The 14,561-nt window shown below is 36.9% G+C and overlaps 2 protein-coding genes across 2 annotated transcripts; one reads left to right on the forward strand and one right to left on the reverse strand.

The window, feature by feature from the left end:
- The first annotated feature begins 3,158 nt into the window (after positions 1-3,158).
- Positions 3,159-5,161, forward strand: LOC113779976 (YLP motif-containing protein 1). The gene has a single exon (XM_027325792.1). The coding sequence runs from the start codon at positions 3,280-3,282 to the stop codon at positions 4,996-4,998; it is 1,719 nt and encodes a 572-aa protein (XP_027181593.1). The 5' UTR covers positions 3,159-3,279; the 3' UTR covers positions 4,999-5,161.
- A 5,389-nt stretch (positions 5,162-10,550) lies between these two features.
- Positions 10,551-13,135, reverse strand: LOC113779099 (homeobox-leucine zipper protein HAT4). Its single transcript, XM_027324538.1, has 4 exons — positions 12,689-13,135; positions 12,185-12,498; positions 11,984-12,063; positions 10,551-11,265 (listed from the first exon to the last, which is right to left on the reverse strand). The coding sequence occupies exons 1-4, from the start codon at positions 12,870-12,872 to the stop codon at positions 10,905-10,907; spliced, it is 939 nt and encodes a 312-aa protein (XP_027180339.1). The 5' UTR covers positions 12,873-13,135; the 3' UTR covers positions 10,551-10,904.
- Between the last annotated feature and the right edge of the window lie 1,426 nt (positions 13,136-14,561).

Raw genomic sequence — 14,561 nt, forward strand, 5'->3', positions numbered from 1 at the left:
TTTCGGCCACAAACGTAGAAGAGAAAAAAAGACAAAAGAATATAGTAGTAGCAATAATATGCTTTTCTAAGCTAATGCCTCCTAGCAAATTGAATTTTGCCGCTCTGCTTTTTGCCAATGCCTTATCTGCAATTTCTCTGTATCTCTTGGAGTGTTAACTTATCACGTCGACAATAAGTCATCCAAGCACATTTCCACGCAACCCAAATCTAGCCACACTTGACGTGGGCGTTTCAATCTTGTTTATATTCTCAAAAGGTTCCTAGTATTTTTCAAGCTCTTAACAGAATCTAAATTGCAACTAGACGTACCAAAGTAGATGAATCACATATGTCTTTATTCCCTTAATTAAGAACAGTTAAACAATTCTGAAATGTATGCTGGCGAGATTCTTTTTTTTTTTTTTCCTACCGCGTCTCCTTTATCTTTCTTTAGGATTTTAATGGTAGGAGAAGCTCTTGTGGTTTGATGTGTCCTGCTCCTCCAAAAAGCCTACACCGAAATGCCAAAGTATCCTAGGTGAAAGTTGTGGGGCAAACCTTTGACTAATTCCGTGATTTTTCAGACTTCCTTTGATCTTTTTTTTTTTTTTTTTTGTCGACACAGGGGTGTTCGGGTCAATCCTTACGGAGCCCGACTAATCCCCTGCGGCCCGAGTCCGACGCCCCAATCCGACCAAGGCACGATAAGTGCACAGGCGTCCCCATAGCGCAGTTTCGAACCCGGGACCTGAAGGTCCCAAGGAAACGCTGCTACCATGTGGCTAAACCCGTGGGGGCTCCAGACTTCCTTTGATCAAACAATTGAAAATGAGAAAATCCCACCAACAACGAATAATAATCAAAGGAATATTAAATGCATCATAACTGAAAACACTGGGATTGATTAACAGAAACACTTTCCAAATAAAAAGTTAGCATCATATACTCCCGTTGTTTTTCCGGTAAGAACAAAGTTTGGTTGAATTAATCTCCGATTACCATCACGATTCAGAACGTGCCTATAGGGGTTCTGACAAATCCTCCATCAATACAGTTTTCGCATCGATGACGAAATTCAAACACATCACATGACGTTTTTGTGAGAAAATGACTCGTTATTGACAATTCAACCAACTGGTTGTGTCGGTATCATTGACTCTCTTCTCTCGGGCCTTGGCTACTGAATTCCTTTACTCATTCACAACCATATTCCAGGATTCCTGATGTAAAGTTACTACTACTAGTATTTTTTTTTTTCCCTGTTCAACAGCACAGCGTAGGATCGTTAGTGCGTAAACAAGCATATGAGAAAATCCCTTCCTAATTGTGATTATGCAGGTCCATTCCTAGTAGAGTCACCATCAAAAGCTATTATACTCTTCCACTTGCCTAATGCATCTTAAAGAAGCAGTACTACTGCTACGTGTGATCAAACTATTAATATGCTAATCCACTTCCTCTGTGAAGATCTTGGACAAAATTTCTCAGCGGGACCCTTCTAACCTTTCTTTTTCTTTTCTTTTGTTCTCTTTCGTCTGAATTAGAATAAGGCCATGGACTCAATGGCTCTAGTTCAACGCTGTGATGATGATGGTGGTCCTCATTGAACTTCAGAGAATCCAAAATGAACTTCCAAGGTAGGTATTGAAGAATGTGGAGAGGGAAGACGATGGGAAGAAAAGCATACCCTCCAAAGTTGCAAACATGCAAATATATTTTATCCGATCCCACGAGTAAAAAGCTAGCGTACGCAGTCCAAAAGAAGAATCCCTACCACATCCACGCAACCTATCTGCCACCCTCAATTTCTGCCCATTTCCTAAAGTGCCCTACATACACGTCGTCATTGTCTAATAATTACGAGTGCTTAGCCATATCTGCGAATTTATCAGATTTCCTAAAAATAGCAGAAAAATAAATGACAATTTGAAGTACTGCTATTTCAACCATAAACCTGCATTTCTAATTTGATACGTGGCAACTTGTTTGGAGTTAATTTTGACATAGAAGTTTGGAGGAGATGAAGTATATGTATTTTGGGGGGTGTTTGGTAAGTGGGCTCTAAATCAAGGGATAAGTTTCAGGGTTAATCATAGTGATGTAGGTTAATCAGAACAAATTAATGGGTGTAATAGACATATTCTATGAATTTTGTGATTAAATAGTTTCTAACATAGAATCAAATATTTAGTGACTTGTGTAATTCACATTTTTTAATTAAAATAAAAAGCAAAAGAAATACTAGAAGAAATGGAGAGAGTGGAGAGAAAAAAATAGAGGAAAAAAGGAAAAAAATGTAAAATTGATACTTCAATTTTAGGTCGTGTTTTGATTGTAATTTTTTGGAAGTTTTGTAGAAAATGTTCTATAGTGATTTGATATATGTGAAGTAAAAAAGTAATTAGAAAATGTGTTCACGAAAACGTTACAATTTTTTTGGTGAAAAATACAGGCTTTTTGTGTTTGGATTGTAATTTTTTGGAGTTTTTTAGAAAATGTATTATAGCGATTTGATATATGTGAGGCAAAAAAGTGATTGAAAAATGTATTCACAATAGAAATTTTTTGTTAAAAAATCCCTTTCCAGTCAAACACTTCGTAGGTTTCAACGCAAATCCATTACCATTAACTAGTTCATCATAATCATAGTGCTTGTGATGGATGAATTTTTACCAAACCACTCCTTGGTTGTATGATTGGAGGGATAAGTGGGCTAAGAGGCTTAAATAGGCCGAAAGGCTGAGACCTTGATGGAATGGAAGCATGAAAGTGAAAGTAAATTTAAAATCAAAGCCTTGTGTTCCTTAATATAAGGGACATCACGTCGTTAAATCTAAAAGAGAATGGTTGATTTTGAACTAAATGCGCAGGAAAGAGTAACTTTATTATAACCTACTTAGTTTTAGATTTTTTTTTTCAGTTTTTTCTCTAGAAAGTACCTACCATTTACCTCAATGTTCAATTATCATCCCACGCTCATAGCCCAAAGAAAAATAAGGACCACAGTGGTGGAGACCGGAGGGAGAATAGGGGATATCTCCAAAGAGACAAAAAGGCAGATTGAGAAAAGGAAAGGAGAGGGCATCATTGTCAAAAGACCGAAAATGGGTAAAAGGATTTAAAGCAAGGAGCTCGCAATCAGCTCACTCCTCCCAAAAACTTTTTTTCCCACCACTCTCCTCATATTCTATACTTTTTCTTAGCCCCTAAGCCTTCTCTTCTTCATCTTCTTCATATTCTATACTTTCCACATTCTGCCGCATAATCAAGACCCAGAACAAAGCCCATCTGTCCTTCAATGGCAGATAATGAAACTTACATTCCCAAACCAAAAAAGTTAAGCTTAGAAGTCTCAGCAAACCATGCAAATGCAAGTAAGTATTTTCGTCATTTTCTCTACAAAGCCATCATTGTCACTATTTTCTTGGTTATAGTTCCACTTCTTCCTTCACAAGCTCCTGAATTTATTAACCAAAATCTGCACTCTAGAAGTTGGGAGCTTCTTCAGCTTATCTTTGTAGGTATCGCTGTTTCTTATGGCCTCTTTAGCAAGAGAAATGATGAATCAGACAAGGAATATAATAGCATCTCTAAATTTGATAATGCACAGTCCTACGTAACTAGACTTCTTCAGGTTTCGTCAGTTTTTGATGATGAGACCGAAAGCACTGCAGTTTCTGATGATAACAAGATTCAAACTTGGAATTCGCAGTACCAAAGGGGGGAACCAGTGGTTGTAGTAGCCAAAGAAAGCCCTCTTCTTGGAAAACGGAATGGTACTGCATCAAGAATTGATGAAAAGCCTTTACTTTTGCCCGTACGAAGCTTGAAATCTCGCGTTGCTGAGCCGAATGAGATGGAAACATCGCGAGAATCTAGCGTTAAATATGGTTCTATTAGCAGGTCTAATCCAAATTCAGGTTCAAAGAGATTTTCAAGCAATTCAAGAAAATCAAGAAATAGTGAATTTGCAGGACTAGGCCCTGTAAAAGTTGAGGAAAACATGGAGGAAAATGTTGTGCTTCGTTCACCAATTCCGTGGAGATCAAGGTCAGGAAGGATTGTAATGAAGGAAGATGAGGAGGGCCTTCCTTCATACTCTCTCCCTCCTTCATTGGAGGATTCTGAGGTGAAGAAGTTCGAATCACGGTCTACTAGGTCTCAATCATTTCGTTCATCTAGACCTGATTCAGCTTGTCCTTCACCGAATAAGCCCTCTCCACCGCCAACACCACATTCACCGAAAAATCTGTCTCCCTTAACTTCTTTTTCATCTGAATCTCAAGCAAAGAGCGTGGAAGATGTGGTGAGGAGAAAGATCCATGTCAAGTCCTCACCTCCACCTGCTCCCCCGCCGCCGCCTCCACCATTTATTCTTAGAGCTCCGTTAGAGAAATCAAATTCTAGTCTCGTAAACGGTAATCATTTTTCTGAGGAGGAGCTGAAACGTAGTACCAGGAGTGTGCCAAATGACTTGACCGAGACTGAAATGGAGGGCCTGTCTCGGAGAGCAAATTCAGGGCCAGAGTTGGGGCCTAGAGCTCAAAATGATGTTGCATCGATGGTGAAGTCTGTTCGAACAATTAGATCAGGCGAACCAGTCATGAGATCTGTCGAATCCAGGGAATTTGATGAGGATTTCACGAATGGAAATGCCAGGGAAATTGAAGCAACCTTCATTGAGAAAAGAGGATTCAGTGATAAACTGATGCATGAGGCTGCCCCTCATTTTTCGAGGCAGGTTTTTACTGAGTTGCCAAAGGCAGAGAAGAAAGAGTACATCGAAAATGTGGTCGTGGAAACTGATCAGAGCTCAGATGCTGAAAGTGAAGGTGATTATTTTGAAGAAAGCGTGGGAAATGAAGTACATGCGAATGAGAATGCTACTGATGAGGGACGTGATGTTAATAAGAAGGCTGATGAGTTCATAGCCAAATTTAGAGAGCAAATAAGGCTTCAAAGAATAGAGTCAATAAGGAGATCCACTGAGCAGCATGCAAGAAAACAATCCCGGTAACAAGGAAGCTGCAGCATGAGATTGAATTGCCAAAACTTCCCTTGTATTCTGTTTCATGTTTTCGTTTCACTTGGCATGTGAATTTTTCTCCTCTTTCTTTTTCCCTGAATATTTCTGTTTTCACCCATGTATATGGGCATCAATATAGAGAAATTTTAAGTTACTCGCCATTGGTTCAGGGTGGTTATGTGCTTTTCAAGCTGACAGACACCTGGACAACTAACTGCATCATACTTACAAGCATTCTTCTGCAAAGTGGTGAACTTTTTTTAATCTATTTTACACAGATTGCTTCCTGCTATTCTTGCATGATTAAAGGCTATCCAGTCTAACATACACAAGGCTGCTGCTCGATTCTGAGGCTGAGTGGTATTATATTACTGTAGTACAATCTGTGAATCCAAATTTCCCCACGAACTTTGCATCTTTTCAAAGTTAAAATTTTAGGTTTCAGGGGCTGCCTGATTGGTGTTTCACTCTATTTCAAGAAGCTAATTCAGATCTGTCATCTCCTTTCCCCATTGTATTCTGCCTCCAATCTTCGTTGTTCTGGCTCTCTGAAGAATCATTTACATATGCCTACTTTTGAGTCAGGCAAATGCTCTTGAAACAAGATTGGAATAGATGCCAAGTCCATTTTCTTTCTAGTGGAATATTATGTTCCGGCAACTAAAGCCCCTAGAGAACATGCTGATCGCGAACAAACGAGAGACTAGAAAAATGATGCTTTTCTTTACTCCCCCTATTTTCAGTTCTTTTGAATCAAAAGTATCCGAACCTCACACCTATAGGTGGCAAACAAACTCATTTATTTAAATTTACTTATACCCGTCCATGAATAGATGAGTATGGTCATCTTAAATTTTTGCATATGGATATAAATGGGTTATCCAATAATACCCATTAATAAATAGGTATTATTGGGTAATCTATCAAACCCAATTAACCTATTTAGAATTGTCTTCCCCCAAGTTTCCTCTCTTCCTCCACCTTTTTTTTTCAAATTTTTCATTTTGTCATGATATTAACTACTTTTGTTTCACTATTATTATTATTTTTTGGTTTTATCTTATCATTTTATTTTCTCTTAGTTTGTTAATTTGCTCATTTTTCAGCATTACTAATTTATGACAAGTTTTAACTTCTTTTCCTACTTTTTCAAAAAGAAATTTTAAATTTATACACGAAAAAAATGTTAAGGGTTCAAAATTTTTGGATTAAGTTTTTGTGTTAACTTTTGTAGTACTTATTTCAATTTTTATATTCTTATTGTTCAATTATTAAATAGTATGTAATTTTGCGATATAGAGTACGGATAGGGAAAAAATTGGTAATTAGGCATATTGTACATTACAAGTAAATATTTAAAACTAATGATGGGTGCAATGGGTGGTATAAATTGATAACTTAGTTTGTAAAAATAAATTTAAATGAGTTTACAAAAAGTTAAAATAAACGTGTTATAAATGGGTAATTGGGTTACCCAATTCATTTTTTGAATTACCCATTTATACCTATCTAATTAAATGGGTATAAATAGATTGACTCACTTATACCCATTACCCATATTAACTAATGCAAACCCGTTCAAATCACCCATTTTGACACCTCTACTCACACCTAACAAGAAAACATATGGCATCACATTCAGAATGATAAAATTAGCTAAATACTAGGGAGGAGTGCCTGCGCATCGCGCGGGTGTTTGGTGCCTGTGGGGAAGGAGGTTTTTTTGTTGAACAAATAATAGTACATTGTGAGAAGAAATAAAACTTAGTATGAAAAGATAAACGATATAATTAATCAATTCACAAAGTGTTACAATAAAATTGTGTCAAATTGAAGGCTGTTGATAATGCAGAAAGGCAGAGCAACACAGAAAGCTAACCTTATTCCATAATCCCCACCGAGAGCTCTTTCTTGCTGTTGCTCCAAACCTATAAGATTATAACTAACCTAGACCAATTGGGGTTAGGCAACGCGAAAAATGCTAATTTGCAGCTAGGCAACGTGATAAGAGTCGCTAATTGTAGATACTCATAATACACCGACAAAATTAAGGAGGGAACTGAAAAATTGGGGGGAGGTGAAATCTAACCTCACGCTAAACCACCAGGAGTAGCTGGGACTGAAGAGCATTCTGAACTGATTAGTATGAAACCAAGTAGAATTATCCCAATCCTAGAATACGAACAGGGAGAAACTGATAATCAACCATTTAGGCATTAAGATACCAACGGTTCGGCAATTGAATTGGGTGTAATTAATGACGAACTAATAGGTAATTTTAGAGTTGAGTTCGGATGGAAGAGAAAACGATGAGGCAAATCGTTGTAGATAAAGGCAAAAGGGAAAACTTAACTCCTGAAGTTGAAAGGAGATAAAATGACTAACGTTTGTGACTCATACATGTAGATTATAAATGATAGAGAAATAGGTTCCTACCATTGATAGAGAAATCGTTGGCTCATTTCCTAAATCCGATTACCATTCAAATGTTTCAGACAAAGCAATATCTCAAACGGTTATTTGCGGCTGAAAAGGGGAATTATTGGTAGCTAAGGGATATTCCGGTAATTACACCAACATACAAGCATATATAGGTTGCACACTAATTACACATTCCATCAATACCCAGATGGCTAATCAATGACAACTTTAAATGTATTAAAATAGGGTCATTTAAATAAACATACCCAAATACATGCTTCATTAACTTGTACCTAAAGTTTTTAAACTAATACACAACATTTCACATTCCTAGAAAGCCCCCACCTATGCGGTTAAAATTCAACCTATTCTTTGACCAAAACTCAATCTTATATAGTATAAGGATATTCTGTAATCAATGTAACAGACCATCAATCCTACCCTATTTAATTATAAGTTCTACTCTTAAGTAGCAGTTCCATATGTTTCTCGTCATAGTAATAACAGATCCAAAAGGTGTTCAAGCTTGCAAATTACAATGGCATGTTCCTTTCCCTCTTGCCTTTCCCGTTCCCTACCCCTTCTCAATTCTAGATGGTAAAAGCTTTCTCAACAAAATGTTTCTTGAAACAATAACGGTTTTCCCTTTTACTTGCATACAACTTTGCAAAAGGGAACAATTTTGGGGTTCAAATTAAGGGGAAATGTTAAATCGCACTCACTTTTTGTTAATGGCACTTCCACCATTTATTTTATCATATAATCTAATAAATGAAAATTACATGAAAAAAATAATAGTGGGAGTGCCATTAAAAAAAGTGGACAGGCAGACGACTATCTTGGAAAAAACCAAAGAATGTGTTTGGATATTAGATTATTTAAAAAATATTATTTGAAACAATATTATGACACTTTTTGTGACGTGATATACATGAGACAAAAAAATTATTGAAAAATTGTATTTATGATGCAAACAGAATAATATTTGCGAATTTCATCCCCAAATTATACAGAAATGGATCGAGTAAAAACACCTTAACAGAGAGAAATGTGGAAGATTCTACCTTTTTTTTTTTTTTGTCGACACAGGGGTGTCCGGGTCAATTCTTACGGGGCCCGACTAATCCCCTGCGGTCCGGGAGAGGAGGCCCCACTCCACACCGAACACGTTAACAACGGGACTCGAACCCTGAACAAGCCAGGAAGGTCGCCATACCTTAAAGAGGGGAGCGAACCGCTCGAGCTACCCCGTGAGGGCAAAAACAAGCCACGTAGGGTGACAAGTTGTGGGAGGCAAGGATTGAACCCCTGACCTCCAGCATCCCAAAGAAAGGGATGACCACTTGACCAAATGGCCAGTGGCGTGGAAGATTCTACCTGCACACAAAGCAAATACAGAAGCTCAATTTACATAATGTACTTTTGGACACTTTGAATGGTGGATACATTTATTATAACTTTTCAATTTTTCGACACGTCTCCAATCCTTCCAATAGAATTATTGCAACTCTTAAATTGAACAAATTCTTCTATGGGGACAAAACTAATTTATGTGCCAATTTGAAGCAAATCTTAGGAAAATGGGAGCATTTTTCCCCAAAGCCTGCTTCTGGTTTCTTTTTCATACTTTCTTTTGGAGGACGAATCGGACTATTCTGTATTTCGGTCTCAATTTGGGGTGCAAAAACCATACAATAAAAATCCAGCTAGAGCGCACTCCAATGGACGGCCCAAGGGAAATAACACCTGAACAAATTGTTTAAAATATTGGGCCCATTTTATTTTTAGTTTGCTTATTAGGCCAATATGAATTTACTTTTGATTTACCTATTGGGTCATGCATGGGCCACGAATTATAACTTCAAAAGATAGAATTGGACCCCATTAACTGCGACTTCATACGATTCTCCCGTCCTCGTAATGGGAATTTCTTTTGGTCACTTTTCGGTGGCTGCTGCGTAATCAATGAATGGTCTAAGAAGGATTTTTCTTTTTCTTTTTTTTCTTTTTTACCTCCCATCCATCCCCATACTTTTCCTACCTCCAACTGTCAGATCAAGTCGAGAAGGTATGAGACGGCGACAACGGGCTAAAAAAATTGCCTTTTTTTTTTTAGCAGTAGATAATGGAGTTTTAATATTCACAAAGAATTGTCGTGTTTGAATTTGAACAAAGATAAACACATAAACCTGTATACCATGAAAATTTGACTAAAACCATCTAGAACACTATCGTAGAGAAAATGACACCTATTTTGCTGTCACAACATATTTTCATGATATAGTAGTGAATTTTTGTTCAAGTTTTCCATTTTGACTAAAACCAACATATTGGTCTCCTAATATCATGAAAATGACACCAAATATACTGTCACAACATTTTTAGGTAGTAAAGTAGCCAATAGAGGTCCGCCACTAAGTAATTCACATCAGAAAATACTCTGCTTTATCATCATCATCCAACACTTTACTCTCATCGACTTTTGGCACCATCAAATTTCAACTTGGCACTTAGAATTTTTCCCTTGAAAATATCTAGCAATTTTGTATTCTATTACCACCACACAAGTTGGAAAAAGAAAATAAGTATATCTTAGAGCTACAATTGTCACAGTTAACAAATTATTATTTCAAGAGAGTTGAATTAGATAATACGAAAGGAAAAAGTACAGGTGATCATCGGTGCCAAGTTCAATCATGAGTTCGAGACCTCCCGTTACCCTATTTTTTTAAAAAAAAAAATTAACCAAATATTATACCTTATTTTTTGGTGTAAAATGGGAAAACTTGAGAGAGGTGCACCGTGCACCCAACCCTCCCTTCACCCTTCAAAAAAGAAAAAGAAAAACTTAAAAAAAGTTACAATGGTAATTAGTAACATCTCTTTATTACTGATTCACAAACCAGTAATTATCGAACTAATAACTAGACATGCATTGATTAATCTGCAATTGGTAGCGGTTTATTCCAACGAGTCAATATGGCTTTGTTCTAATAAACAAATTTGACGGTAAATAATTTCACTAAGACCAGATAAGATACAACCAGAACCAGGCAAGCTGCTACAAACAGTAGGTTCATTATTATACTTCTGATACTAACTGCCGAATGGTTGTTTCTAAATAATCAATTTTAACTTTCAATTAGCATTCCAAACACAAGCTAGGGAATAATCTGATAAACACTTTACATTTCCAGTCCTCCCTTCTCACCAACTATATTAAAATGGTGAAGGAAGAATTAGTAGAGTACTAACTTAGACTAATCTAGCTAGTCAGATGAAAAAAAAAAAAAGGGGTCCATAACAACAAAACACATCCAGACCCACTAAATCACGACTTCAACCACCGTATCTTGGACCTCAATTAGACACACATCCAAATATAGGAAAAAGCCATGGTACACAGTCAGAATCCAATGCCAACTCTTGAAATCTGCCCTTCCAATATGTGGACCATTGAGGGAGCTACTCATGATCTATGATCTAGTGTGTAAAGCATCAAACGGCCTATGCTGGATGGGAGTGGTGGCCCATGGGTTGAACGGGATAGGCCGAGGATGGCCCGGAACCAAGGCACGGGGTCTTGGATCGACGGGTGTCGAGATCGGGACGGCGGTGGAGGAGGAGGACGAGGAGGGTGGTGGGGCTCCAACACGCTCACAGGAAGGACACATGGTGAGGGTGGTTGGAGGGGTCATTTGCATGTAAAACTGCGGTGATAATTTGAGGGCTCTAAGTTCTTGTACTTCTTTCTGTAGCCTCCTATTTTCCTCCGTCAAGCTTTCACAACATCTCTTCAAGTACTCACAATCCACTTCCGTCTGCTTCAACTTTGTCCTGTACGAATTCAATTGCAAATGAAGTTAATACACAAAATCCAGATCAAGCAAAATTTCATAACCATGTCACGTTCAGGATTGCTATATTTTCAGGAGTTTTTTTTTTTTTTAGAAAAACATGTATTATAGCGATTTGACGACGCGTAAAAAAAATTGATTGAAAAATGTGTTCATCGAAAATTTTGTCGCGAAAAAAAGGGCAACCCAATCTTCTTTGTACATGATAAGTTTGTAAAGTTCTATGATACTACAATATTTGTACAAGTAACACGGCTACTATTGCAATTTTTATGTCACACGTCAACCTAGTTGATGATCGAAAGCATGCTTAACGTAAATGCAAGGCAAACACGAGTTAATCATGATGATGTCTAATAAAAGACTATACTGTGCCCAAGACCGCGACTAAATTATCTTTAACAATACTTTTGCTTTAGTTTGTCATGAATAATCATATTCTTGTCATCATTACAGTATCACGGTACATGATTTAAGCGATGACTAAGACGTAAATGGAGAAATGATGAGACTAATCAATCTCAACCGCGCGTGAATCACACGCGCTTCCACTGGCAAACGGAAAACGCTACCAGCAGCCGATGATCATGCATCGCGGGGAAGGAAACAAGGGTAGAACTAGCTAATAGGTTTGTTACTACCGAGGAACACATCGAAATACCAGAAATGCCCTCGAGGAAAAAGGAAAATTTCCTCACCTTGCTCTCCTGTTCTGAAACCACACCTCCACCTGCCTTGGCCTCAGTCCTAACCTCTTAGCCAAAGCCAGCTTTTGCTTCTGCGATAAATCAATAAAACAAACAAAAAAAAAATCCCATCTTTCAGCAAATCTGCACCCCCAAAAAAGGATAAAGGGAAATAAACGTAAAAAAGCCATTTTTTTCCGGCAAAATACTTACAGGATTCAGAGTGTTATGTTCTTTAAAACTCTCTTCAAGGACGGCGGATTGATCTTTAGAAAGTCTGAGCTTCTTCCTGGAATTATCACCATCTTCTTCATCACTGATCCCTCTAGAAGAAGCCCTCTCCAGCTCATGATCTTCTCCATTAGCCTCTCTTTCACTTCTTTTTCCACTAATACTGGAAATAGTACTGTTTGGAGAAGACACTCCAGCCTCTTCCTCAGCATCCGCTGTGGCAGCAGGCAGCCTATTGACATCAATCCCTTTCAAAAACGCCCTCGTTTCCACTCTGCATGCATCCATGCTTCGATCTGCATCAAACCAGATCAAAACTTCTCAATCAGATCAATGATCAAGAATCCAAAATACCAAATTTGAAAAAAAAAAAAAAAAGTTGCCCTTTTTGTTTTCTTCTTTCCCTTGAAAGAAAGAAGAAAAGAAATAAGAGTAAACATAAAAGAGAAAGGCAAAATTTCAATGGGATCTTAAAGATTAACAGACCTGATGGAGGAAGAGTATCGGTCCAAGAACTCTTTTGCTGAAGGAGATGACCAAAAGGTGATGGAGAAGCAGAAGGCATGAGATTCAGCTGTAGTGGACTTGAACTAGAATTTGTAGCTGTGGCCCTTTTCTCAGGGAAACTTAAACTTAGACTTAAGCCCAAATCTTCCTTGTCAACCACCATTTTCTCTGAAACTGTTAGCTTCCAACAGGTTGTTCTTGATGATCTTTTGTATCTTCTTCCCTCCTTTTCACTTGCAACCCAACAAAGATCCAGCCTTTGTGAAGAATTCAATTAGGCCTTGAGAGAGTAGGATCCTGGCTTTTCCAGAAAGCGTGCACGGGGGAAATCTTTGACTCTCGAGAATGAGAGAAAAGAGAAAGAAGGAAAGAAAAAAGCTGCTTTTACAGATTGGCTTGTTTGTGGTGCAATTGAAGGTGTTATATAGAGAGAATAGAATGGGATTTTTCTCTTTGTTTTTCAAAAAAAAAATTATATGCTACAGTCTATAATTTTTAAGGGACCAGGGGTTGTGGGGGGAGGGTTGAGTCAATCATGGCAAGGTGGTGTCAGGAGAGGGGTACCAATTATCTCAATCATAGCTTTTGCCTCCCCCAAAATATTACCATACTCGAGTGGTTGTTTCTTTTGTCGTCTCTTCCATACATCTCCCTCTCTCCTGCGTTTTGTCCAATCATGTCATCTTCTGATTTTTTTTTTTTTTAATCTTAACCATGGGAAGAGAAGGACTTTTTCCGGGCTTTCTTGTCCTAAAGTCTTAATTGTACGTCTGGTGAAAGGATTGCTCCAAAGTATGATCCTACCATGTTAGCTAGTTAGCTCAGCAGCTTGGAACTATATGAGTCCGTTTCGGTTGTATTTTTTGGGAGTTCTTGTCAAAAAATAATTGTAATTTGTAATACTAGTATTGTGAGACATAGGTATATATGAGATAAAATGGTAAAAAGTTGTTGTGTTGAGAGAATAATTTTTAAAAAATTTAACAACCTTTCCCTAAAACTAACAAACCTAATGAAATGTGCTAAAAGCGTACAAATTTTATAGCTCCGGTTTGGATTAACTGTTTTTTGAGATGTTTTTGAAAAATTTTACTGTAACAGAATTTTTAGAGCAAATTTTGGGATATTTTTAGAAAATATTTTGGAATAGTTAAGAGTAGCAGAGTTTTTAAAATATATTTTAAGATATTTTTTAAATATTAAAAAAAATTAAATTACTTTTTAAAGTACTTTTTAAAAATTTTTATAATATTTGAAAAACTGAAGGATCCAAATAGAGTTTTTTAGTTACTAGTAGTAGTAATAGGCAACAATTTGATAAACAAATATTCCTATATAATTTATATATTATTTGTAACATAATTAGAAAAAAAAGATTTACTAAAATTCAATGTCGTTAAAAGAACTTGATAATTTCACTCAAAGAACAAACCATCACAACCAAGTGTATACTTGCAATGGAGGATCCATCGTAATTGTTAACATGTAATTCAAGTGTTAAATATTTTAAAAAGTATTAATTAGAAAAAGTGTATAAATGTAAGAGAAAATAATAATTATTAGTGTGCTATCAGGAGTGATTTAGATGTGTTAATAAATGTCCACTGAACACCCATTAAATAATTATTTTTCTTCTTCTTCTTGTGTTAGAGGCAATAATGGAGTGACATCTCTTTCTAAATTTCTTACCTATTCATCTTGTAAATGCAAATATTGATTGTGATACTTTTTACAATGGAGAGACTGAAATAACTTAGGAGTAAGTCTGTGAATAGAAGCCAATTATTGAATACTTACTTGTACATAGATATTTGTAGTATTATTCAAATGTTTGAATTTTGTGAACAACTTT

The sequence above is a fragment of the Coffea eugenioides genome, chromosome 8 (genome assembly GCF_003713205.1).
Source record: "Coffea eugenioides isolate CCC68of chromosome 8, Ceug_1.0, whole genome shotgun sequence".
Lineage (NCBI taxonomy): Eukaryota > Viridiplantae > Streptophyta > Magnoliopsida > Gentianales > Rubiaceae > Coffea > Coffea eugenioides.